Below are 27,468 nucleotides of genomic sequence, written 5' to 3'. Positions count from 1 at the left end.
GAGGGGAGTAGGGCAAAATTACGCTCCTGCCACTGAAAGAGGGAGTCGATGGTGGGTCACAACTCAGGGCTCAGTTCCCCGGGGCCACGTGTGCTGAGAGAAGATGTGATGTTCCCTGTCTACCTGAATCTTTATCTTTCATGGAGATGTACACGTCGCCTGCTGATTCAGAGAGGAGCAATGCTCCAGTCACGCAAACCCACTGCGCTTACATTCGTGTTTTTCCATCACTCACTGGGGTACAGGGTATTATCAGCAGACTCCCAGCACCCAAAGCAGATCATATTTATGGGGCACCTTTGTGTCCTTGGGGAAAATGTCCAGGTCATGAAGGAGAGGGGTGCAAGCTGGTTTGGGGTGTTCTCTCTGTTCCCTCTACCAACACTGTTCACCCTGGTAGGTGAGCCTTCCTTTGGAGCCAAAGCAGTTTCCGATTTCTCTTTTCTGTGGCTGCATAATTCTATGGAAGCAGGATAACAGAACCTGTTGGACATGGAAAAGGAAGGTGCAGTGGCGAAATCCCAGAAGGGCAGGAGGTCAGCGAAGAAAGCATTCTGAGCCTGACAGCTCAGAAGTCCGGTATGCTCACATTCAAATCTGAATGCCCCAATCTGTCTCTGGGAGTGGAGGGAAGTGCAGATTTTGTTATTTTTGCTCTGTTCCCTCCCCTCCAAGGCTGACTTTAGTCTTCAATTCTGGATTTCTAGGATACACCCTTGATGGCAAGCCAGGTTGTGACCCAACAGTTTTTAAAAGGACACAGAGCCAGGCCTCATACGTGTGCGTGACGCAGTACTGCCTTTTGTCTTTCCTTTTCAGTATGGTAGCATTTGAACACATGTGAAAGAACAGAATCATGAACCTGCATTTTCCTATCACGCAGCTTCAATCAACTCATAAAGACAGTGTGTGTCTGTCTCACGCCTACATCATGTACAAATCTCATTAAAAACACAAAGTCCTGGACCCCACCCCAGGCCAAGAATATCACCGTTTGGGGGGTAACATCTAAGCATCTGCATGTTTCCCCTACATTCCCCCAGACGATTCTCACAGACAGTGAAGCGTGGGGTCAACGGTGGGGGTAGGACTCCAGGCGTGGGTCCCTGCCGTGCCATTTACTAGCTGGGTAACCTGAACAAGTTTCTTTTGCTTTCTCAGTGGACGCCTCCCTCCACGTACAGCCATTATAGGCTTCTTGTGAGGAATAAACAAGAAAAGTGCTGACACAGTCCATGCTCACTGAACACCCAATGCTATCATTCACCTCCTGCTTCCAGCCCTAAGGAAAACATACACCAAATCGGAGATTCTGTGGGGGCTCCCACGGGGAGCGCCCCATCCCAACCCAGGAGCCCTGCCATCTCTCGGGGCGAAGGTAGAGCCATCTGTGCTTCTGTTCAGGGCCACGAACCAACAGAGAACAAAACAACACACACACTGGAGTTCACAGGGGCACTGTGAGAAGTCTAACCGAAAGTAACCTCACCAGGGATCGGGTCATCAAATCCTAACTGAGCAGGTCGTCACGCCCCAGGCATAGACAGTCTTCAGTAAAAGGTTTATCTCGGCCTTAGCGGCTCTGTCCAGTTTCTCTGCATCTATAGGTTACCGTGCCTTTGAAATGCCTCTTTTCAGAGCCCTCCTTATCAAGGGTGATCAACCTCGAGAGAACCCATCCTCTTGTCCTCCAATCCCCACCTCGCTTTCTCCACCCTCCACGTCATCTTCCTCCTGTCCCTTCCTTAATTCCAAATGCATAAAAGAAACTGAAAACTGTCATTTCCCGGAGCATTTGCGATCTTGCTGCCTGGCAACTGTAGTCAGTTTGGCTCAAATGAACTCTTACAAGCATTCTCTACAGGTTTGGACGTTTCTTACGTGGATACCATCTTGACATCAGCCCCCTGAATCAGATATGGCACTAAGCCCGAGATTCCCTGCTCCTTTATTAAGCCAACTCCGATCAAAGGAGATGGGTGTGGGGACGCTTCCTATGACGTGTGAGTACACTGCCAAGGGAACAAAGAGAGACCGCTGTCTGGTGATAATGCCATGTCATTCTGTCCCCATTCGTGGCCCTGGGCACTCATTGAAGAGACAGATGCCTGGCAGAGCGAGCCCACATTCTCCAGACGGGGACTGAATCCGCATCCTGGTCTCATGAGATCAGGGCTCAAACCACCAGAGCCTGCCAGTCACAAACCTCGCTGCCCTGTCTGTCACCCATGGAGCCCAACCCGGTCTTGCACATAATAATCATTTACAATGGCAGATGGGGATGTGTTTCCCCATTCTGTTGATGTGGAAACTGAGGCTTAGACATATGAATCAAGCTTATGGAGCTCCTTAGAGACTCATTTCACAAAGCATACGGATTAATAAAATTATTTCAGTTAACGGCTTAAATTCCTCTAAGGAAAAGATTCTAAAACACAGAGTACTGGGAGAAGAGACAGCTGTCACACTTTTAGCTCCAGTAACTTTTCAGAGAAACGAGTGTTGGCAGTAGTAGCGCAGAGAGCAGAAATGCGCCCCATAAGAATTGGGGGGAACAAAAGAAGGAAAGAGGTTGCCCTTATAAAGTCAAGTTTTGAAAATCACATACAAAGAAGACATAATTAGCCGTCAATGAGAGTTTCCAAGAGACTGTGATTCTATGGCTAAAGAATTTGGGAAACACCGATAACTCCACTCAAGGTGACCTGGGTCACCTGCAGGGGAGGCAGAAACAATATTTTACTCTAATTTAGTCAGCAGAAACTTTTTGGAGAAACTCCAAGAGAAGAGAACAGAGGAAGGATGGTCATCCACGGGCACAAAACAGGAAGCTCCAAATGCTTTCCCACAGGGTCCAGAGGAAGGGTGGCCAGGCTCCAAACCCGTCCCAGGTCACTCTCGACTACGCGGCAGCCGTGGGTCTGGCTCCCTGTGCTGCTAAGCCAAGAGGTGCTGGTGTACACACGCCAGTCCCCATATGTGCCCATTATCTGTGCCACTTAGATGGGAAAACTTTAGATCTGGGTAGTTTCGACGAAATCATTGGGAAAGTGATCTGTTTTAGCTATGCTGGAAAAGGTGGGGTTTTTGAGCCTACAAAGCTGATGGTCCATCCTGAGACTCGGTGACTCACCAAGGACGTGTCACCCCGTGGGTGAGGACCTTGCTAGGACCTCGCTCGAATTCACAGTCCCTCTGGTGGGAGAACGTCTGCCACTCCTTTGGCCCACCTGCATCTTTGCATCTTCCCTACGCTCGGCCTCTAGAGTAGGAGATACTCGCTCTGATGTGGGGCGTCCCCTCCAGACTGTCTATCCCAGCCACCCCGGAGTGACGGCATGCCGCCATGGGACCCAGACTGACTCACGGAAGTCCTGGGCCAGACTCAGCTTCTGCTACACACAGGAATGCAAAGCAGGACGCCCCAGAGCCAGAGGTGGGTACTATCTCAGTGTGTTTGGGCTGCCGTAACAAATTGCCACAGACGGGGTGGCTTAAACAACGGAGATTTATTTTCCCACAGTTCTAGGGGCCGGGAAGGCCAAGCTCGAGGTAACAGCGTGGTCTGTCAGGCTGTGGTGACAGCTCTGTTCCTGGCTTGCCCGTGGCTGCCTACTCTCTGTGTCCTCACATTCCTCTTTTTATAAGGCCACCATTGGAATAGGTCCCCACCTTATAACCTCACATAACCTCAATTATCCTCTACAAGCCGGAGACTGTCACATTGGAGGTTAGGGCTCCAACATATGATTTTTTTGGAGGAGCCACAATTCAGCCCATCGCCGTGGCAGTTCCCCTGGTGTCTCGGTGTCTGGAAGTCCACTGTCCTTGCTCTGGAAGTGACTTCGGACGCTTCTCGGGAACACCAGCCTGGGTCTTTGCATCCTGGGGATTCTGCGAGCTACTCAATATCCTTTAACGCATTTTTTCCTTTTGTCCACTTAAACCAGCTAGAACGGATTTCTGGGCCTGCGAGTAAGAACTCTAACTGACGGCAGGCTGAATGGGAACACGGAGTCCAAAGCTGACTTCTCTCCATTTCCAAATGCTCTAGTGCTTCTTCACTGGCTCTGAAGTGGGCCTGCCGCCACCGCCCCTCCCTTTGTGGTTAAGAACTCGCATCATCTCTCTTTTTAGCATTGTCTGGTGGTGCGGCCCGGGGGTACGTCAGCTCTAGGTGCTTCTGGCCTGTGGGGCTGGCAGTGAAAGTCAGGATTGTGCCCCGCCTCCTTGGTGGGGGATGCTGGGTGGATCCGGGAGGCCACCGGTGTGGATGTGTCCCAGTCGCCTAAGGAGCTACCACAGGCCTGGGAGAGTCGGCTGTGCTGGGATCCCCTGAGAGTCACAGACAATGCATTAACATCCTCACGCCCACGTTGTCGCACCTATTGCAGCGCCAAGGCTGTCACAGCTCAGTTCTGAAACCATCACGACTGACAAAGATCGAAAAGCTCTGACCACGGTGTGTGTGGTGAGGCTGTGGGGGAGCTGAGCTGCCCTGCAGGTGACAGCATGCACGGCACTTGACAACAGCTACCAAAATGGAAATGCACGGACGCTTTGGCCCGACATTTTCACTCCTAGGAGTTTATATCACAGATCTGTTCATAAGCACAAAACGTATGTACAATACTGGTTGCAATGTAACTTTTTTTTTACAGCAGAAGACTGAGAATGGCTCCATCAATACAGGACCGGTTCAGTAATTAATGGAGTCTCTATGCAATGGAGTACTATACAGCCATGAAGAATGATTGCCGGTATAAACAATTAAGAGGATTATGAAAAAGCAAGTTGTAGAAGAGTCCACATGCTATGCTACCATTTGTGCAACAGAAAGCTTGAGAACACGTAGAATATCTTTGAAAGGATATGAGGAACTGCTGTTTCTGGGCAGAAACCTGGGAGCCTGGGGTCCGGGATGGAAGAATGTCTCACTTTGTCCATTTTGAGTGTTTTAACATGCAGATGGATTACCTACTCAATGGCATATGTCTTTACACGAAACAGTATTATTCTAGGGATTGAAGTTGATCTGTGAACTTCTAGCACATTCAGCTACCGGGTGCAATGCAAATCACTTAATCTGAGCCCTGGGGGCCTCGCTTGTAAGACAGGTGCCTGGTGCTTCACCTACGTGAAAGCAGGAGGCTGGGATGAGGGTCTTTTAGACTTCTTCCCGCTCTAGGATCTATCATCCCTGGGGATGCAGCTCACAGGGGCCCCGGAATGCCCTGTGCGTGAGTCCCCTTCCAGCAAAGCGAAATGCTTCCCCCACACTCCCTCCGCACAGCCTGTGGGGCCTGAACGGCCAAGGCTGGGTGGGGCTCCGAAGGTGGCAGGACTGTTTGGAAATTCCTCCTTCACCCTCTGCCTCACCCCGCTAATTGTTTCCTCCCCTGACACAAGGACTCACTGCCCTTGGGTTCCTCTCCTCCCCCTGGCATCCAAACTTGCTCCGGGAAGAGGATCTCTTATTCCCTTGTACCTTCTCCCTCTGCAGCCGCTGCTCCTGGGACTTATCTGTCCCCGTGGGAAGAAGACTTTGGTTTGATAAAGGAAGGCAGGGAGCGGGAGGCAGAATCCTTCTGTTCTGAAACCAGCAAGGTCCTGGTGGGACACGCGGAGCCAGTGCCCCTGACGCTCTCGGGCTCTGTGCCAGCCAGGGACTTCTTCTGCCTTCCCTTGTCAGCCGACAGCTCAACACCAGCCCCCGCTCACAGGATGGCCTGTCACCCGGCACTGCCTCATCATGGACGTGCTGCTAACACACACCACAGATGCAGGCGCTGCACGTTCTGACTAAATGACATCGCTCCCTTCCCCAAGGCCTTGGAATCCTGTTAACCGGCCCCCCACTTCTGAGCCTCTATCAGCCCCACCCCTCCCTACCCCTCCCTTCTCCTCCTCCCTTCCCGGAAGGAAAGAAACCGAGGACTGTAACTGGGAGAGGCTGGTAGACCTTGGAGGCTGGCGCCCTCCCCTAAGGGGAGCTGGGGAAGGTCTGCACTGGAGTCACTGGCTTTCTCCCTCCATGAGCTCCTGCCGGGACGGGCAGTCCACAGCCACACTCAGGGTCTCCTGGGACTAGGGTAGTTTAGTCAGTGTCCAGTAATCTCTGAAGTCTAATTATTACCTTTTCCCCTGAGCAGTCACCCTGGTAAAGATGGTAGGTCCCTTTGGGGAGTGCTGGGAGAAAGACCAACAGTATACATTTTTGGTGGTGGATCAGGGTCCCTCTTTGAGGGGACCTGGCCTCCCCTTCAGTCAAGGGGTCTGGGCCTGTATGCTGGCTCCAGTCTGGGAATTGACTGAGGAGCCAGGACTCTGTATTTATGGTCCGAGTTAGACTTTTGTTCACGTGACCTAGCACTTGACTGCGTAGACAGATCAAGTAAGAATTTAGTTCACTTCTAGGAACACCACGACCAACCAGCAAATGCCACAGGTCAGACGATTCTCACTGCTGCTTTGGCTCCCTTGTGGTCCCTTGTGGGAACCATGCCCGTCTTGTCCTTGGTGATTCAGTTTTGCCACTCAGCCCCTGTCACTCGGGTCCAACTATTCCTGTCACATTTATGATTTCCAATTGGGTGGCAGCAGCCCCACTGCCATTTCTGCTTACAGAGAAGACTGACCCCAGAGCTCTTCAACAAGGCTGAGGCTTTCCTTCCCAACTATTTGTCAAGGTCTTGTGAAAAGTGTGTCCTCTGGACCCTCCCAGGGGTGGGGGTGGGGAATGGCGTGAGAAGGTCTGATGCAATCATCTGCTCACATTCCAATCTCCCAGAGCCTTTGCACACCTTCCTCTGTAGTGTCCCAAGGCAGGCCTGGCGTTTCAACTCCCGTGGGTGCAGGCCATCTTTGGGCCCACGTTTCAGCCAAACCACCTGTCAGGGCCCTTTCTGGGCTTTAGAGTCCAACTTAACCCTCGGGCGAGCTGAGGAGTGAGCGTGTCACCACAGTGAGGCAGTCCTGCCCTGCTCCCCTACCCATCACACCCAAGAAAGGAGGTGACTCTCTCACAGGCTGTGCCTCTAGGAGCCCCGGGGCCAGGACAACCTGCCCAGAACACTCAGAAGGCAGGGCTGGTCCTCACTCACCTGCGAGGAACGCCAGGTATGACTTCTAGTCCTCCAGGCTCCTTCCCGGGCTTCTGGGGCCCTCTGTCGGGGCCTTTCTAATGACCCTGTGCCCCGGCCACCTCCACAGGCCACGTCAGTACCCAGCCCCTTGCACATCTCCTCAGGCAGAGTCCCTGGTCCTCACCACTCCCAGTGCCACGCTCTGTGACAGGCTAATCGCGCTGAGCTGTGAAGTGCTGATGTGCACAGGGTTCGAGAGGCACACAGGCCTCTGGGAGGGGTGAGGTAAGAGGATGCTGCCAGATGACAACTGAAGCTTGTACCTTTAGAAAACCAGATGTGGTGGCCGGTGCTCACTGAGGCTGCCCCCGCAGGGCCCGACACGCTGCAATCACAGGAGGAAGCCCCCAGGCTCTCTGCACTTCTCATTACACACAGCAGTGGGTGTCAGGAGGCCCCTCGGCCCCTGGGCACATGGCACTGCCCGGAAGCAGTGGGGCATTCATTTCATCTTGCGTGAGGTAGGCACCGCATGTCCGGTCCTAGGCTGATAGGCATAAGGGTCCATCACCACCTTGAAGGGCTTGCACTCCAGGCGGAGAGATGACACATCCACTGAATGGATCATAACAGGTGGTAGCTACAGACAACGGAATACTGTTCCATCTTAAAAAGGAAGGAAATTCATGGCCCACATGGATGAAGCCCTAGGACAATATGCAAAGTGAAAGAAGCCAGTCACAGAAGGACAACTGCTGCATGATTCCACTTCCGTGACATACTAGAATAGTCAGATTCATAGAGACAGAAAGTAGAATGGTGGGTGCAGGGGGCTGGGGGCGGGGAGAATGGGGAGTTACTATTTAATGGGGAGCTTTTCAGTTTGGGGAAGATGAGAATGTTCTGGAGATGGATGGTGGGGATGTTTGCAGAACAAGGTGAATGTATTTAATGCCACTGAAGTGTATACTTAAAAACAATTAAAATGCTCAATTTCGTGTTATATATATTTTACCACAATAAAAAAAATGCAAAAAAAAAAAAAAAAAAAAAAGGGAGTGGGCGTATCCCTAACGGGTGCTGTGTGTGGCTCACAGGCAGTGAGGGTCCCAGGGCAGCAGCGAGGGGCTCCCTCGGAAGGTCCAAACCCCAGGACGGCAGGGCCCCTTGCCTGCCCTTGGCCCGTGCACAGCGGCGACTTCCTGCATCACCGGCTCCGACCACTCCATGTGTCAAGCTTATTTCTCATTCTCACTCATGTCTATGTTTTATTTGAGCCTGAATTGCAGAGCCAGGACCTCAGAGAGCAGCTCAGTAAACCTCCCAGATGTTTAAAAACTCACCCTCAGCTGTGATAACTAACTTTGCTGAGCGCTTACTGTGTGCGGGCAGGGTGCTCAGGGGGCCACACTGTCTTCACAGCCACCTTTGGAGGACCCCCACCCCCCTCAGTGGATACAGCGGAGCCAGCTTCACGTAGCACTGGGCTCAGCCCTGCCCACGCGGGGCCCCCCTTTCCCAAAACGACCACCTGCAGAACTCTGTACTCTTTACAGGTCCACAAAGATATCAGGGTGCTGTGGGTGTTTCTGATTATGGGGGACCGTTTGCAGCTTTCAAACATTTTGAAACACTATGTTACTTTATGATTTTAAAAACGCGATAAAATGCATTAAAAATCAATACATATATTTTTCACGGGGCAAGTGGAGTTGAGCTCTGTCTTCCTAGTAGAGAGAGGACAAAGGAACTCTTGCTTCAGGGGGGCAGCCCAGCCCTTCAAGTATTTGGAGGGGGTTCTGGCCCCTCCGCAAACTGACCCCCGTCTGCGCCAGGCGGCATCTCCAATTCTTTCAGCTCCTTTTCACACGACAGGATTTTCAGTTCTCATACCACCCTGCTAACGAAGTCCTTGACCTTGAAAAATATTTAAAATCTCATAGATGAAATTATGATGAAAGATTAAGAAACTAAATAAAGCCCAAATGAAATGAGGCTGTTTATAATTATTAAATTCTGTGGTGCAGACGATAAAGAAGACGGCCCAGGTTTACAGGAGACTTCAGCAGGCCCAGGGCTCCGAGAATGCACATGGCAGGTTGGCCATCCCACGCCAGCCTTTCAGCCCTTTCTGTTCTCAGGGACGGGGGAGGGGGGGCAAGCAGTTATAAAGGCCCTGAGCAGCTATATCCCTGTACCTCGAAATCCATCTGGGGTCTTGCAGCTAAGCGACTGAGCCCTCCCCCACTTTGATTTTCTTTGATTTTTTTTTCTATCCCAGGGATGAAGGTGAGATCTATTTTTAGTGTAGAGGCTGGTGTAAGTGAGGCGTTGCTATAGTGACAGCTGGTGGTTACAAACCAGGTCCTGCTATAGTTCCCAGTCATAAATAAATCCCAAACGCTGAGCCCAGGAAGAACGCCGCCTCAGAGACCGGAGCTCCTCCCTGATCCACTGGGGTCCCCGCCTGCTGTCCTGTCTGCAGGGTGTGCAGCTAACGGGCTGAGCCCTAGCTCGTGGGGGAGCGAATCAGGACGTGGGGCGCTGGGCACTGCCCTTCACTGCCTTGTTGGGGATTGATGCTTCACCTCAAGTACCAGGTGAGGAAAAACACCTGCATCTGTGCTGCCGTGGACGCTGGCCAGGAGGATGTTGGTTGTGCTGGGTGAGGAAGCATGGGGGAATGACAGACTAGCCCGGGAGGTGAGACATGTGCACGTACGTACACACGCTGACGCCGAAACACCTCCCGAGGCTGCGCACACGTGCACCTCACTACCAGCAGTCGTAGCACGTGTCCAACAGCACTGCATACAAACGTACAGGAATGTTCCCAGCGGCTCTGTCCGACCGCGCGTGTTTTCTCTTCTCCGTCATTAAAGACAAATTTGTACTTGAGGACAGAATTCACCGTGCAAGTTCTTGATCTCGTCTAGAAACGGGAAGCCCACCACCGGACGCTTTCTTGGGTGCCGAGGCTCCTGGGCATTTGGACCCAGCCTGGGCCAGTCCCATCTGGGAGGGTCCGGATGACAGAGCCGCAGCAGCTGTCGGACCCCAGCCAGGCTTTCCAGCCCAGAGCCCCATCGCTGAGCCACAGGGGGGCTGCTCCATTACTGTCCAGTGTCACTATGTCTAAATCCCTCCCCTTTCCCGAATCTTCCTTCTCCCTGATTTCTCTATTCATCCCACAAGGCTCTGCAATCTTGTCCTATTGTCTTGTGACACCTTCAGACATCCGAGGTCCTGGAATCACTGGCCAGTGTCAGGGATCTCTGCTTAGAACCCGGGTCCCCCAGAGGAAAGCAGTGCCTGAAACCACGCTTCGTGCACGCAGCCTCACCTCTCACAGCCCAGGAGCGCTCCGTGCACGAGCACCTACTTCACGGACTGTCTCCATCATCACTCGATCTTTGTTGCTAGAATTTTTCTAATCGGTTCTGTTGAGGAGAGAAAAGCAAAGGGGTACCCAGAGGGACAGCCCGAGCTGCCACTGTGTCCTTCCATCCCCACCTCAACCCTAGCGGTGTCAGTGCACAGGAGGGAAACTGAGGCACCGAGCAGTGAGCAAACTGGCTGAGGAAATGCACGCCCTGAGCCGCTCGCTCTGCCTCCTGCCTGCCTGTTGGGTGCTGACGGCCGGACTAGCTGAGGACCCAGGGAGTCCTCAGGAGAGTCTGACTCAGAAGCGCTTAACTAAGATGTTCCCAGGAAGCCCTGCCCAAGCCACGCCTCCCACCTGCTGCCTATGAGGGGCCCCCGTCCAGGGGCCGCCACACAGTGTTGGATGACAGCTCCACAGAGGAACACAGGGCAGAGGGACGATGAGCTCTTCCTGCACAGCTCAGGGCGCGCGCACAGACGGACGTGAGCAGGGCCTTGTTTGACGTCCAGCCAAAACCAGCGTTCCTAGCTCACGTGCTGCTCCTTGGAGCGCAGTACGTACGTGCTCCTGTCTAATCCCAAACGCCTCCACCATTATTAGAGCCTGAAAGGCCCCCATAAAGCCCCATCCTTGCAAATGAGACGCGGCATGTCCCATGTGAGCACAAACTCAGCAGAGAGGAGGAGAGCCAGGGCCGGCGGGTCTGGGCGTGCCCAACCGGACCTGCGGACAGGTTGCTGGGGCCCCAGCCTGGTCCTAGCACCTCCCTCACCACACTGGGGCCCTCAGAGCCATCAGAGCTCTTCTCAAGACCCCAGGGGCTTCCTCTCACACAGGCACAACCTCCAGAGCCCCCTTGCCTACAAGATGGTGAATAAACTGGCCGCTGCACCGCCCTTCCCACCTCGTCCCCGACCAAGCGCTCTGCTCTGCCTCCTGCTGTCCAGCCACATGGGCCTCTTGCGTTTCTGGAACACCCCACAGGTCTCCCTCCTCAGGCCTGGGCCTCCATCTGCCTGGAAGGACCCGGCCTCGGGTATCCGTGCGGCCGACTCCCTCCTGTCACTCAAGCCCTAGCAGCTATTGACCCCTCATCCTTCCTCTCCCTCCACAGTGTTCACCGCCGGCTGACATCGCAAATGACTATGGAACAAGCCAGAAACAAAGGCCAACTACTGTGTGATTCTGCTCGTCGGAGGTACATCGAGCAGTGATTTCACAGAGGCAGGAAGTAGCAGGGTGGGTGCCAGGAGCCGGGGGGAGGACAAAATAGGAGCTGCTGTTTGATGGGTGCAGAACTTCAGTTGAGGATGATGGGAAACTCAGGAGCTGGGCGGTGGCACTAAGTACACTCACACTTAAGCACAACTCAAGTGGGAGTGTCCTTAGTGCCACTGAACTGTGCACTTAAACATGGTTAAGATGGTACATCTTATGTCCTGTGTATTTCCCCACAATAAAACACCACCTCGGTTGTCTGCCTCACCGGATGTGCGCCTGGGGAGGGTGGACTGGTGTCATGCCCACTGCTATGTCCCCAGTGCTGGCACAGAGTAAATGCTCAGACGCTGGTAGGACCTGCATATAGCATTGGTGGGCACTGAAGGTGGGCCCCGGTCTCCCTACTTTTCTATCTGCTTGGAAATTTCCATTACAAAAAGCTAAATGCATATATTTGAATGAGTGACTGAATGAATATTGGGATTGGTCTTTCGAGGCAACGCCCGCCCATCGGGATTCCAGGAGCCAGGCGGGCAGGTGGGCTGTCAGAAGCAGCAGAAGACGATGAGGTGACAAGGGGAGCCGAGGGGGACAGAATGGATCCCCTTCCAGCTCTGCCTACGGCTTGAGGCAAAGAGCCATTAAAGCTTCCCCCAGTGCCACAGGCGGCTGAGGGCTCCTCCTGCACTAACAGGGCACAGGAGAGCTGGCACAGGCAGTGCTGGGGTGACAAGTGTATCTGGAGGTTTGTTCCACAAGCGGTTATCCGTTCATCCTGAGAAGGGCGGACAGGAAGGGGAGGCTTGTCAAGCCAAGACTCGTTATTGGTTCTGGTCCCCGGTGTCACAGGGACAGAGTGGCAGCTTCCTGACACACCCCTTGACTTCTTGTAGAGCGCTGGCCCTCAGAGGATCCCTTAAGACTCCAAATAGTTACTTCCTTACCCCCTGCAGAGGGCAGAAAAGCGGCTACTGTCGATTCCCTTTTATCTGATCAGCATAATCGTCTCCTAATCTTCCTTTTGCGTTTTTATTGGGATTGCCACATGCTCTTTTTCATAGTCTGGCTCTCTGTTGACCAAACAGGCCTGAAAGAAAAGGCTTAAGTCAAAATTGTCACTGTCTGTCTCACAGAGCGTGAGAACCGAAGGGGTACAGCTTCCTCAGCTTTGCAAGGGAGCTGGGCAGGTGATAAACGAGCTGACAAAGATGAGCATTTCATGAATCAGAACTTTCCAGGGTATTTTATCCCAAGGCGTCAAGTGTTCAAAATTCCACTGAGAGCTGCGGATTGCCAAACGAAAATGCCACCCACAGGCAATCACTAAGGGATTTAGGAGTTGCTGATCTGTCTGCCATGATTCTCTTGGTTGGTTGTTCTGTCTGGTCAAGATGCTGTGGGGAAAGGCGTGTGTGTGCGTGTGTGTGTGTGTGTGTGTGTGTAACAGAGATGTGTCACCTGAGGAACTGCAGAAAGCAAAGAGCACCTTGTCCCCTGAGGAACGGCCCTGCCTCACTGGAGCACAGGGGACAGCAAGTGGTTCCTGGAAAAGAGTGAACCAGCCACAGAAGCAACAAAGGAACCCGTGCCCAGTGCCTAAGCACGCTTGATTCGGGGGGAAAAGGAGGATAAAGTGAGAGGCAGACATTTCCACGACCCTTGTGAAAACTTTCTTAGGGAGAAAAAGAGGCGTCCTCTAAAATTATTTTGGCTACAGGAATAACTATGGGAAGAAGAGGGAGTGGCCAAAAAGGAATTAAACAAAAACAAAAACTTTGAAGCAGCCCTTACCAGAGAAGCAGGAATAACCTTGGAGTGGCTTATTTTCTATCCTTTCCATAATAAGCAACTCTGTAGTACGAGCCTGTGATGCTGCTGCAAGCGCTGGGGTTAGAATGACGGGGGCGGGGGGGGGGGCGGGGGGGGCGGGGGGGAGGGTGCTCCTTCAGGGACATGGTCCCTGCCACTGAGAAGACAGGAGATCCCACAACAGGCGGTTGGGATGGTTTTAGGGGGAGGGATGGTTAAACTGGGTCTTGAAAGGTGTGTAAGGGTTAGATAGTCAGGGAGCTGAGAGGAAATGCTCGGTCGACCGTTCTCTGACTGTCTTTCCGTCACTTGGCGCTATGTATGCCTGGCACTATCTGAGGGCCAGCACCTCCCCCTGGCTTTGTCCCTGGTTCCTCCGACAACAGGAAAATCAGGACACACCTGGACACCTGGGCTCTGGCCACCTCGAGTGGCCTCAGAGTGCTTCCCAAATCCCAGAGGAAGGTTCTGGAGGGAGCCCTGATTTTTTCTGACCCTGTGGCCAGAGCTGGAGGAGTTTGCATGTGAGCACTTCCCAAACTTGGTCGACATGCAATAATTATTTTTGATCTCAGAAGTGCAGGAGACAGGATGACAGCCAGATTGAAAACACCAGGGGAGAAACCACTGTCTGGCAGATGTGAGGCTGTTAATAAAGGGCCTGCCTGTCCCCATTAGCAGAACCCGACTTTCAGTTAAATAGCAGGGTCAGATTTAATTCTAGAGTAAATGTGTGTCGATTACTTCATTATTGAAAGTGAGAGTCTTCTTTTTAAGCCGTGTCTGGGGATCAAGCCAGGACGTCTGGGAATCCTCATACCATGTTCCTATGGAAGTTCACCTTTGCGTCCGATTAAACGTACTCTCCAGTTCCACAAGACCGAAAACTGCCTGCCTCCCACAGCTGCTGCACCCTTCCGTCACACGAGGGCCACCAGGGGCCGTCCGGAAGTAACCGGCTAGATCGCATGTCCCAGAGATGTGGGCATGTTTCCTATTTACTTTGTCTTATCTGACTATCCCAGTTCTCAGGTACTGCTCAGGTGTTTGGCCTACTATTTCCTTACAACACACACACTAGGCATTATTATTATTATGATTTCGCCACTTAGCATGTTGCATTCCTCTCAAGGGATACAACTGAACGCACCCCTTGCGCTCCCCGTCTTGACCACCCCTGGGCTGAGCAAGCCTGTTGTCCCAATGGGGCACTTAGGAATGTCCCATGTCGTACCAGCAGTGCGACCCGCTTCTCCGATTCTAACAAAATGTCGGCTACCATCTCATTGGCATGGACAGATCTCCAGGCCCCAAGAAGCTAAGGCTGCTTCAGAGTCCAACTGCCTAACTCCAACCACACGGGCGACGCCTACCCCAAACCCACAGGTCACGGGAAGCATCTCCATCACAGATGCTTCATCACCGTTTCAGCCACGTGGTTCCCGACCCCCTTCACGCGCAGAGGCTGTGGAAAGTCCCAGAAGCCAGGGAGACCACAAAGCGAGCTTCTCCCCCAGGGGACACAATTCAGGCAGGTGCTGGTCCCTCCCACACTAACGCTGATCTGCCCGATTGCTCAGCCACCGAGCGGAGGTGGTGGCAGAATCCCTTCTCCCTGACGCCCCAGCACCAGCTTCCCTGACGCCCGCACATTTCATTTTTAACAGCCGAAAACAACAGTTCCCACCCATTCTTACTTTCCCCCAAGTTGCTGGTTTGGCCTCAATGAAAGACAATCTCACTGATCTCTAACCTCCTTAGGCCAGGTGGGCTCCTGGGAAAGGGATGCAGGGCAGCTCACGGGAGCTGCGCCAAGGAACCACATCCACCTGTCCGCGAACTACGGCCTAACCATCACACCCACAGTTAAAAGGAAGAGGCTGCGCCTCACTCTGGCTCAGGAATCCGCACACCCACGCACACCCAGCCACGCACACCCACCCACGCCCCGGGGTTTCTGAGAACGGGGCAAAAGGCAGCGTCCTACCAAAAAGGCCATGGGGCTCAGACTGGCGCCTCTCCGTGCTCCGGTCTGACTCCTTGTGTTTCTTCTTCCCTCTGAGACTCCCGAAGCGCTTCATCAGTACCCGTGGCCACAAAAGCAGCAACAGGTGAACATACCAGGCAGGCCCCGCAGAACCCGTGTCAGCCCCAGGTGGCAGGGAGCCAGGAGAGGTGTGGCATCAGCTGGCAGCTGTGGGGAGCCCGGCAGCGTCCTCACCGGGGCCCTGGCGCTAACGCAGGACGGGTCACTCTTGGGGCCAGCAGCCCCAGCACAGGCAGGGCGGCAGTGCCACTGCAGAGAGCTCTGGCTGCAGCAGCTGGGGCAGCCCGCTGCCTTAAGTACGCAAGGAGCTGCCGGAAGCGCAGGCACAACCTCGCCGTGGGTTTGTTTATGTAGTGAAGGTCAGCCGCGAGCTCGGACACCCCAGGGTTTTTTTCCTCCTTAAAATTAGAAAAGGAGGGAAGACTAAATAGGCGAACGCAGCACAGCCCTGCCTGTCATGTGCGGGTCTGCGGACGTCTCTTTAAAAAGACTGTAAAAGGAAACCACGGTGTACAGACAATCCTTGGCACCAATTGGCCAGAGCACATTCCCATTATGACATGACATCACACAACTATTTTGATTCATGTGTTCCAGAGCTTCACGGGGTCAGAAGGCTCCGGCTGCTTCTTGTGGAGAAGCCACAAGTCTGGCTGGAAATCCCTGAGTCGACTTCAGCTCTTGGGTCTTCGCAACGAAAGCAGCAAGACCACCTATAAGGAGAGGCTCTGGAGTTCACTGGAAGGGTCTTCAGCAAACATACAATTGGAGCCCTGGTCTTGCTAAGAACTGTAGCATGACAGCTCAGAAAGCTTTTAGAGAGGGTCTGATCCAATCCCCTTCCAGTCCCGATGGGGAAACTGAGGCTTGGGAGGGGTGTGTGACTTGTCCAATGTCCTGTAGCTAACGGCAGAACTAGGACTAGAATTCTAAGCCCAACCCCTGACCTAATAAAACGAAACAAAAAGCTTTTAATTTGTATGTGTTTTGCTACCAAGAAACAAACTTTTAAAAACACAAGATAGGAAAAATGTTTCCCATGTTTCTCCCCTGATATCTTCCCTAGACTAGAGGGAGGTTACGGGATCTGCTAACTAGGTTTGCGACCTTGAGGAAGTTACTTCCCTCTCTGGGCTTCAGGGTCCCTTTCTATGAACCAAGACGAGAGGTGAGCATATTATGACTCAGTCTCCTTCTCAAAGTCTCAACTTCTAATGGTTGTTCAGTGTGCCTTTTTCTTTCCTGCTAGGACAGATGGATAGAGCCAGTGATGGAATATTTGTAGCAAGGATGCAAGAATGAGAAAAGGAGAGAGGCCAGGCCAAGCCGACATAGCGCTTGTGGAAGAGCCGACCTCCTGAAACAAGTCGAAAAACCCACCGGCAGTTGGGTCCCCCAAATACTTGGGATTATCTCTGTTGTTAAATATGATAACCCAAATTTACTGTGATTAAAACTCTGAAAAAGACTAAGTAGAAGAGTTTTGGGATTTCATATTTACATTAAAAAAAAAAAAAAATCAATTCAGCTCCTAACGGGAATTGAAATGTTTTGATTTAAAAATAACATACAACAAAGCAGAACTTTTTTAGGAAAGGAACACTAAACAAGAATTCCAGTAAGAAAAAGGGGTGTATTTCATTAGAAGGAGAAGGAAAAGTGTGTATCTCAGCCAATGTAATAGTCTCATGTTAGACGACAGTGTCTGCAGAACGAGATGGCATTTCGGGGTGCAGTGACTGAAAAAAGTGCACCCGTTTAAATTCGTGCGGGAAATAAGCAGCACCACAGGCATGCCTGATGGTTATGCGGTCATTCACTCACCAGGCAGTTATTAAGCCTCCATCCAGTGTCCAGGCCAGTGGATGGAGGGGATTAACGTCAGGAACAATTTGAAGACATTCTCGTCTTCTAAGAACTATGTTTTAATTAGTAAAATAACTCGCATTTGTGGAGTGCCTACCGTAGGCCAGTTGGAGCACTGGGCACCTCACAATTATTATTTATTTCATCCTTCCCACAAAGCTGTGGGGCAGGTGTTAATACCAGTTCACTTACAGATGAGTAACTGAAGGTCAGAGAACTAGCTTGAGCAGGATGGCACAGCTAACAAGTTGGGAGAACAGGGACTTGACCCTCATTTATCTGATTCCAAAATGCCCACCTTCCCATCGTAACATGCTCTGTCATACACATACACAGAGAAATTCACCAACAGTAAGGCAGGAGCCTGGGCAATGTCCCAGGTTGACTCCTGCAGGAAGCCAGGACCACGGGGGACTGGAGTGACTGGGAATGTTTCTGTCTCTATCCTCACTCGTAACTTTTGATCTCCAGGCTGAGGAGTTCAAGGCAAAAGATAGAAGAGCCATGTTCGAAAGCTTCATTCCCATCACAGTTCATCTTGCAAACACAGACCAGCCGAGTGAGGCGTCTGTGCCAAGCTGACCTGCTCGCCTCCCTGAGGACACGTCCAGGTAGCTGAGCCCAGCAGTGGGAAAGCACTCGTCCTCTCAGTGGGAAAGAACCCACTGCAGCTGCCCAGCCCTGGGCGCTATATTCTGTGAACTCGCTGAGCGGGGACAGTTGGTGCCTTCATAGAAGGGAACAAGGATATTGCAACTGAAGCAGAGTGAAGGAAAGAACCTAGATAGGTCAGGGTCACTGCTCTGTCACTGAGATGGTAACAGAATATTCCGAGAAGAGATGGTGGCATTGGCCTGATTCAGCAAACAGCGGTTTTGGCTCAGCTTCCAGTTGCAGCCTCAACCAGGATTCGTCATCTCTCTGTGGCAGACACCACGGCTGGTTCTCTTCTTCTGCTTGTCACCCTGCACCAGACACATTCCTGAAGCAGCAGAGACCCTGAGAGCGAGGGGTTTTCATCGGCCCTGCAGGTCACAAGACAAGTGCTTCCTCCTCGGGCAGACGCCTGCATGCAACACCCCCCAGAGCAACCTCCAGGGCCCAGCTACCTCTGGATTGCCAATTATACTGAAGCAGAGCTTGGACAAGGCCTAGAACCTTCCTTACCCTTGAAGCCACTTTGGGTATCGTGTCACGTGCAGCTGCTAACAGTCTCCGTGACAGGGTCGCCGACGGCCTGGGTGAGAGAGTAGCTGACACTCAGTACCCACTGTCCTCACTGAATGCACTTTGTTCATTCAGAAGACGGGTGCTTCTCAGCCCACATCCACACATGCCCTCCACCACGCCCTCGTGTCGGGGGGCTGCAGGGGACAAGGCCTGGAGACAGCAGCAGCGAGCAGGGCATCGTGACTTGGCAACGCCTGCCATTTGTCCCATGTTTACAGAGTTTTCCCAAAGCACTTTCCTTGCTCCTTCTCTACCATGCTGAGAGGTAGGGAGGCCAGCCATTGATTTCAATTAAAGAAATAAAAATAGAGCGGTTCAGGGAAGCAAAAGGACTTGCCCAATGTCCCCTGGGAGGGAGGCCGGTAGTAGAGGTGGGGTTAGATCCTGGGTCCTCCAATCCCCACCCAGGGGCAGGTATGCTGCCTCGCCTCTTCTCTGCTGGGATGCTGACAAAGCACGTGAAGACATGTCAACTGAACAGTGACTGTGAAACCTTGGAGGGTCACGTGACAGTACCTGAAAAGCACCCAGATGCCTGCAAGGCTGTGGGGCAAACCCAAGCCCGTTGTGTAAGAGGGCAGTAGGTACCCAGAGCTGGGCCGGTTAGCACATATTTGCTAGAGCTCTCCTGCCGGTTGCAAAATCCTGTGTCATATTTCATGGAAAGTTCTAAAGGTCACCATGGCACTTGACTCTGAGTGAGATCCTGCGTCACCTCCTCGGGGCCTTCCTCATCCTGTCCCTAGAGCTGTTTGTGAGGCTCTCTAGAGGGCCACCCCCACTCCCCGTGACTCAGGCGCCCATGACCCCTCTTCCACGTCACTCAACACACTCATGGTCACGCACAGCCTCCTGGTTCCCCTGGGAGCTGGAGCTTAGAGATTCTTTGAGTGACAAGAGGGTGATTTTTTTTTGGCAAAGACAAAACACCTCAACTTGCAAGCTCATACCAGCGACGCCTAAACCCAGCGGCAACAGGGAAAGCTTAATTTTAAAAATACAGAAAAGTTCAGAAAAAGTGAAAGACCATGGCAGTAATTATTTTTAGCAGGCTGGAGTGCAGCACCCAGAAATCCCTAAATATGCTTAACATTTGAAAGGGGCTCTACAGGCCCCTAGGAAGGGCTCAGTGGGGCCTCACTTAATCCCTTCCTCTGGGCCCTGCAGCCCCTGGGATTGAGGGGTCTCTATGCCAGGCCGATGGCTCTGAAGGTGCCAAAGACAGTTGACGAGGACCTGCTCCTAACCAGCTTTCACAGGGGTCCCGAGGGTGAGCTGTGGACTCAAGGGCCACAGAGCAATGGCTTTCTAACACCAGAAGCCAAAGATTCCAGAGGCCAAGCCTCTGCATTTCCTGCTTCGCTCGCTCGCTTGCTCTCTAACTTGTGCCCTGGAAAGGCCCAAGTGACACAGGGGTGTGCGAAAGTCCTGGTCAGGGTGAGGACCACAGGAACTTGCAGGCTCAGTAGAAACCAGGCGTGCGTTCTACCCAGGCCCTCACCTCCCAGCCACCAAACACATTTCCATCTCCCGGAACCCGGGGCTCCTCGGGGGGGACCCCAGCTGCTCTTGCACTGCCTTCATTTGGAAACCACGAGTTTAGAATATGAGGCCTGAGCTGCAGTTTGACCTTGACCTGTTTCTTCCAAATAGTGAGATACAGCATAACACACAGTGACCAACAGGCCCATTTAAAGTACTCAGGTCAAGCGTAGCACCTTAAAGCAATTTGGGTTCACTGACCGGGCATGCAATTTTGAGCCATTTACTTTATTCTTCCATGTTTCTCCCATAAAAGAAGTCATAACACAGCTTGAGCCCATTTCACGGGGGTTTTAAGGAAATCAAATGAGATAAGACAGCAAAATTACCCTGTAAGCTGCAGAGCATTACAGCAGACCAGACCCCATGTGTCTCAAAGACATCTTAGGGAAAAGCGCAGCGAGGCTGTAGTTACAGATGCCGGTGGCTGACTGGGGGGCTGGCTGCCTGGGCCTCTGCATTGGACAGTGCTGTGACTGACAGCTCCATGGGACAGTGCTGTGACTGACAGCTCCATGGGACAGTGCTGTGACTGACAACTCCATGGGACAGTGCTGTGACTGACAACTCCATGGGACAGTGCTGTGACTGACAGCTCCGGTCTGGCCTGACTGGCACTGGGACTTCACTAGAAGCACTACACACATACGGGCAGTTCCTGCTCTCAGAAGTTATCAGACAAAACCCTGCTCATCAGCCAAAACACTTAAGCCCAAGCATTTTATTTCTTGAGTAAGGCGCCAAGGGACTTTCCTACTAATAATTCACTCTTTTTAAACAAACACAAAGAACACTGGTTTCTTAGCAGCAATTGCAATGGGGGGAGAGGGTGGGTGCTACTCAGGCAAGGCGACGACTGCTGCAGAGCACGCAGCTGGCACAGAAGGGGACGGAAGTGTAACAAGACTCGGGCAGAGGGTGTCCGAGTCCTTTACTCCTGAACTGGGTCTTCATAGCTCAGTGATGGCTGGATACACTGATGCTTTAGGCTCTAGTTAGGGTCCTAAAGCATCTACAAAGACTGAAATTAGACTTAGTATCTTTTGAATAAGAAAACCACAAAGTGTCAAACGCATCTAACCCTTAGAAAGATGCATGTTTGGATGCTTACTGGCTTAAGTTTCAAATGTCTAGAAAATTAACTTGTGGGACTGGTTCATTTCCTGAGACTGACAAAATATAAAAAAAGATATTCCACAACTCAGATTGTTCACTAATTCAGATTGGCCTTATTCTACACTAATCAGATTTATTACACTCACTGACACCTCTCACCTCAAATTCCTTCCTGTTTAAGGCAGCATTATTGGGGGTGTGTGTGATATTGCCCCTGAGGGGGGTAAAAATTGGCTCTTGGGGAGGGAGAACGTACCCTATTGATATATAAATCACAGATACACACAGTACATAAATAATATATGGTGTATCTGTTTTATTAAAATTACAAGGGGGTGATTACATAATACCAGAGTTGGTCCACACCAAATATCTGTTGCTTACCAAGAGAAACGTAGTAGCTTTTTTAGAGTGGAGAACTTTACCGGGGCAGACACCTCCCTTAACCAAACGATCAGTCAGTCTCACCAGGAATGGCTCGGAGTGACATCACGTGCTCCCCACTGTGACGCCAGGCCACCAGGCGTGTGGCCCTCCTGCCTGACCAGCAAACAGGAGGAAAAACCTCATCAGGAGGAAATGTCAGGCTGACCCACAGTGAAGGTCAGGCTACACAATAGCTGGCCTGTGGAGTCTTGAAAAAAACATTGAGGTCATGAAAGAAACAGGGCTGTTTAGGCTTAAGAGAGAGTGAGAAGAGAGGACAACCACAGGCAACGAATGACCAGGGACTGTCAATTTCAGTGAAATGATGTCATTGACACAATTTCTGAAATGTGAATGAAGTCGGAGGCTTAGCTCCCACTACTGGATTACTGCTAATTTCCCGACTTGGATAATTAAATTGTAGTTAGGAGAATGTCCTTGCTTTTATGCAATACACACTGAAGGATTTAGGGGTAAAAGGACATGACATCTGCAACTTATTCTTGATGGTTTAGATTTCATATTAACACAGAAATAAATATGTATGTACTGAGAGAGAGCAGAAGGGAGGTGAGGCGAAAACGTGGTAAAATATTAACACTGGGGAATCTGGATGGAAGGTATATGAGAATTCTTTGTTCTATTTTTGCAACTTTTCTGTAAGTTTGAAATTGTCAAAGTACAAAGTTATTTTTTAAAAGGAATTAAGAAATAAAATGGTCAGGGCAAAAAGGCAGTATTAGTCAGCATCTCCTTTCACTGTGTCCTGTGGTAGAATCACCACCCAGGCAGGGCCTTCGAGGCCTAGAGAACTCTGTGATTCACGAGGGAGGGGAGATTCTTCTGGAAATTCTTCCTTGGCTTTTCCCAAAGAATAATAACTGTTCCTTATAATAATAACCTTGCATCCCAGCCCAGGCTGGCGCCCAAGTTGGATCCTCTCAAGGACATCCGCATGGTAACCACCAGAGGGCGCTCTCCCAGGGGACCACACTGGGTGCCAGGCCACATAGCTCCGCAGTGTGTTGGCTGAACTTTTCAGGAAACTTGGATGCCATGCATACTTTTCCTTTTTTTGTGGGCAGGCAAGATGAGTCACGTTTTTCTGAAGTCTGCTCAGCTCGCTGGTTCAGACCTCACCAGCTGCCCCGATCCAGAAAGCTCCAGCCGCAGCTGGTGAGTGCAGGGCCCAGGGCCTTGGCTTCCGCGGAGCCAGGGTGGCTGAGGTGGGGCCTGAGGACGGCCAGGCATGCTCTCAGCCTCGGCACGGTGCCACGGAGCAAGGGCAAGCCAGGGAAAGTCTTATATAGCCAGGCAGAGGGTAGAACTCACATAACTCTGGATTCTGGCAACATGTGGGGACAGACCCACTGGTACAAATTCCTGCGAGGAAACCCAAGGAAGGGAGAGCTGGGTGCTGCCTTCTCTCCATCTCATAGTCTCCCTTCCCAGCACCTAACTAGTGCCAACCAGTCCTCAGGCCTGGCTCAATTCTGCCTCGGTCATTCATTCATTTCTTCATCCACGCCCCTCCCTCCCCCCCTCCCTCCCTCCCTTCCTGAAGGCCACTCTGACACCCCGACGCTGGAGCAGAGACCTGACACGAGAAGCACCTGTGGCTGTCCAGAAGCAGAGCTGTTGCAGGTTCCCCGGGGTGGCAGGCTCTGCGCTGGAAACTGGCATGCAGGATGGGTGTTAGGGGAGGCCCGTGGTCAATACGTGAGACTAGGAAAGGAAGGAGACAGGACGGGGCCCAGGACAAAGCTGAGGGGCAATGCAGACTTGTAGGAAGTTCCAGAGCGGGGATGACCCCTGGGAGCTGCTCTGCACAGCCCACGGGAGTGGACCTTGCAGCCACGATGCCCAGGCCCCCTGCTCAGCTGGCTTCCAGCCGAAGGGGACAGAGGTGCCTTGGGCAGCACCTCTGGCTGTGGCTGCAGCCCGTCTCCCGATCCTGCCAGACAGACCAACTTTCAGCTTCTAACAGGTCACCTCTGCGTGCCTTCCCTCCATGCTGCCCTCCTCCCTTCACCTCTCCCACCCTGGGAGACAGAGGGTGTGCCACTAACCTCTGGCTGGCTTCTCGGTTACTCCCTCACCTTTATAACCATGTAGTATTAAATTTCATCAGTTCCAACCTGCCGGTAGGACCCTGACATCTAAGGTAAATGGATGGGCTCCTAAAGAGAAGATGGGGAAGGTGTCAGCAGAGTAATCAGCCTTGAGTGCCAGACCCAAATGCTGGACACTAAGACCACTGCAGTCTGACCTCTCTATATTTAAGCAACCAGGCCTACGGATGCTCCCAGGCTGTCAAGCTCCTGTGTTGGTTGGCTGTGGGCAAGCTGAGGCAGGGAGGTTGCTGGCAACGGGGCGCCCTTGGCACGAGAAGCCAAGACTCAGAAGCTTGAAATTAACGTCTTAAAAGCCCGAGTTCATCCTTCCACACAGTACAAACCGTTTGTCGTTTTATGGGAAAACAGACTCTTATTTGAAAAATAAACTCAAGTGGCTGAGAGAGAAAGGAAGAAGCTGTCTGCGATCCAATGCAGAGAGATGGGGTGAAAGGACCAGAAGTTTTGCAAGTTAAATCCACTTCTCTGGAAAGCTCATTCGAATTTCAAACGGCTCTCATGACATCCTGTGATTCAGAGCCACAGACAGGGAGCTGGGCTTGAAGAATGTAGGTGCAGCTAGCTCACTCCAGGAGTGCCACCACCTACGGGGAAGCTTAGTATCTTAATTTAAAGAGGAACAGAAAATGAAATTTACTGGTGTGGGCAAAGTCCACGTGACCTGGGTCATGGCTGTGAGCTGGTCTTCGACATAGATATAGTTCCAACGTGTACATCCCACATCTCTGGCAAAACCCCAGCACTTCCTTCCACCCCTGGTTCTCTGTGCTCTAAAAGCTCCCAGCCTGATTCACTTCCAGCCATTCCAAACCCCATCCTGCTATTCATGACCACGTAGGGTGGTATTTCCCTAAGTGCGATCACATCCCCCCCCCCCCCCCCCCCGGCCAAGATACCCACTGAGTGAGTCAGATAAAGCACGCTTTTAAAACACACGGGAGTAGAACTGAAAACAATGCACTGGCCAGGGCAAATATTGTTCTGTGAGAAACGGCTTTCAGCCGCCCATGTGTGTGTACGTGCTGGGTTATGACAGAAACTCTATCTCTTCCTGGGGGCTGCAGTCAAAATCGTGGCAGACCCCTGCTGTGATCAGTCAGCTGTCGGCCTCCTTTCAACGCCCCCATGCCAGACGTGTCCTTCACACTCCCTGGGTCCCAGGGGCTGTTGTCACCTTTTCCTTCCTGCCTGTCCTACAGATACCATGGCTGTGACCTAGAGTCGCCCTCAGGGTAATCAGAGTAGGTGGCTGTCCAGGTCAGCAATTTTCAACGCTTTTTTTTTTTTTAATAGGACAAAGATAATGTCCCACAGCCCCATGGGGCAGTTACTCAGTGTGTGGACTGCTGCCCGCATAGGACAAGATGCTAGTTCTTGCTCAGTGGGGGGCCAGCTGGCAAAATGCCACCCTGTCTCAGCCCCTCAGAGCCATCGCCGCATGGCCAAGGGATTCTGGGCAGACAATGACAGCTTCCAAAAAGTATCCAATGCATCTCGGTTTTGATGCTAGAAACCCCTTCTCGGTAATACACCAACTGTGTCAACTACCCCCCAAGTATGTAGCCTTTGACTTCTACTCCATACACCTTAGTTTGAATACCTTTGCCAGAACCTTCCCTGAAAGTTGGATTTGGCCTGAGGGAGGAGGGAAAGGATGAGGCCACCGCAGCTCTTGGAGCCAGGAGGCCACAAGAGGAAGCGGACAAGGCAGCTCCAGGGTCCTCAACATAGCGTTGTCCCCTTCACAACGGTGATGAGAGGCCGCCCTTTCCTTGCCAGTTCCAGCAGCTTTTCCTCCTTCAACCAGACACACGTGCACGTGTAGGTGCCCTCGTGGCCCAGACCCTGGGGCTCTTCCCAGGAAGGGCGACTCGCAGAGGCCTGGGCTCTGACTGGCGCTGGGAGGGCCTAGGAGAGCTTGGGGGAATACGAGGCAGATACCTGCAACCCTCCACACACGATTTTCCAAAGGACAGACGCAATGGAAGCATATCCTGAGGGAACACAGACTGGCAGCTGCTTAAAATAACAGTGATATTTCAGAGCTGGGCAGATTGTTCCAGGCCAGTATCATCAGGTAAGGCTTCCTGGACCGGTGGGGCACGAGGAGGTCTCAAAAGAGGCAGGAGACCATCATAATTGGTCACCAGTTCATTCCAGTGGCCCCCGTGGGTCCCCCCACTACCATCTCTTGCTGCACAGCAGCCAGACTAATTCCCTCAGCTACACTGTCTGATGGCTTCCGGGATCATTCAATAACAAAATGTGGAATCCTGCGCTGGCCTGTAAGGTCGCACCACGTCCCTGACCTCTGCTGGAAGGCTCAGAGGTGGCCCTGCTCAGGACACCTGCGCCACCCCTCACCCGCGCCTGGCCACTCCCTGGCTCCATCCCATCCAAGCTCAAATGCTTCCACATCAGAGAGGACTTTCCTGTGACCCTGCAGAAAGCACCCTTCCGACCCTGCCCCTTCACCCTTACTTTTCTTGGTTCCACACAGCATTTTTGTCAACATGATACATGTTTGTCACTATCTCCCCTCCTGAGAATGGAATCCCACAAGGGCAGGGATGCACTTGTTCGTTGCTGTACCCCGCCCCCCCCCCCCCACACCCCTGTGCCTGGCATAGGGAACAAACGTAGTCAGTGTAAGACTTTTAAAAGGTCTGGTCAGGTGGGAGGCTGACATGTCTGCTCTGTGACACCAGCTTTCTTCTGTTTGGGAGGTGCATTTGAAGTCAAACATCCCAAGCTGGAAAAACCTGGCAGGGACAGTGCGTCCTGTCTCTGTTTCCGGGGCATGAAGCTCAGAATGTGGGGCTATCACGCCTCCTAGTGGTCACTTGGCCATAAAGCCAGAAAACACCTGAGGTTTGCTGAGCCTGGCAGGGCACGGCTCCCTCTGAACGCTTTAGGGGAATCCTTCCTGGCCTCTTCCATCTTGGGGTGGTTGCTGGCACCGCCTGGCATTCCTTGGCTTGGAGACGTGTCACTCCAATCCCTACAATTATTGTCCTTTGCACAGGACAGATGTTCTTCCTACGTGTAGGTAGATGTTCGTGCTATTCTGTCTACATTACCATCTTCTTATGAAACACCAGTCACATGGAGTCAGGCCTCCCCATCCCCATTCTGGTGTGACTTGATGTCAACTAACTACAACTGCAATGGCTTGATTTCCAGATCAGATCACATTCAGAGACACCAGGGGTTAGGACTTCAACACAGCTTTTTTAAGGGACACCATTCAACCCATAGCAGTTATTATAAGGATTAAATGAAGTTGTATGTTTTTCTAATCTACCTGACAGTGCCTGAAATAATTCTTTTTTAAAATGGAATCTTTTTTTTTTTAAAAATTTTTATTGGGGAATATTGGGGGACAGTGTGTTTTTCCAGGAATGAACAAGGAACCACCTCTATTTTGTTTTCCCTTAAAAGGCCAGCCAGTGGTCCAGCCATTGGCTTTCTGTTCCTAAAATTCACTCCTTAAAAGTGGGGTCTTCCCATCTGGGTTAAAAGCAGATTTGGGAGTTAGACGCCCTGGGTTCAAATCTTGGTTTTGCCACTTACTAGCTGTGTGGTCTTTGCTCAATGACTTATCCT

At 52.0% G+C, this 27,468-nt stretch overlaps 1 protein-coding gene across 4 annotated transcripts in view; it reads right to left on the bottom strand.

Annotated features, from left to right (window-relative positions):
- PRKAG2 (protein kinase AMP-activated non-catalytic subunit gamma 2) overlaps positions 1-27,468 on the bottom strand; it is a 189,673-nt gene that overhangs the window by 91,018 nt on the left and 71,187 nt on the right. The window contains exon 1 of one of the 4 annotated variants that reach the window (XM_019712809.2): positions 15,488-16,011. The exons of the other annotated variants lie outside the window; for them this stretch is intronic. Within the exon in view, the coding sequence (XP_019568368.1) occupies positions 15,488-15,581 (94 nt within the window). The 5' untranslated portion in view covers positions 15,582-16,011. Of the gene's footprint in view, positions 1-15,487; positions 16,012-27,468 lie in introns of those variants that run through there. 4 annotated transcript variants of the gene reach the window in all.

Source organism: Rhinolophus sinicus, linkage group LG11, assembly GCF_036562045.2.
Source record: "Rhinolophus sinicus isolate RSC01 linkage group LG11, ASM3656204v1, whole genome shotgun sequence".
Classification (NCBI taxonomy): domain Eukaryota; kingdom Metazoa; phylum Chordata; class Mammalia; order Chiroptera; family Rhinolophidae; genus Rhinolophus; species Rhinolophus sinicus.
The sequence above is the reverse complement of the archived record's forward strand: the minus strand, read 5'-3'. Positions and strand labels throughout refer to the sequence as shown.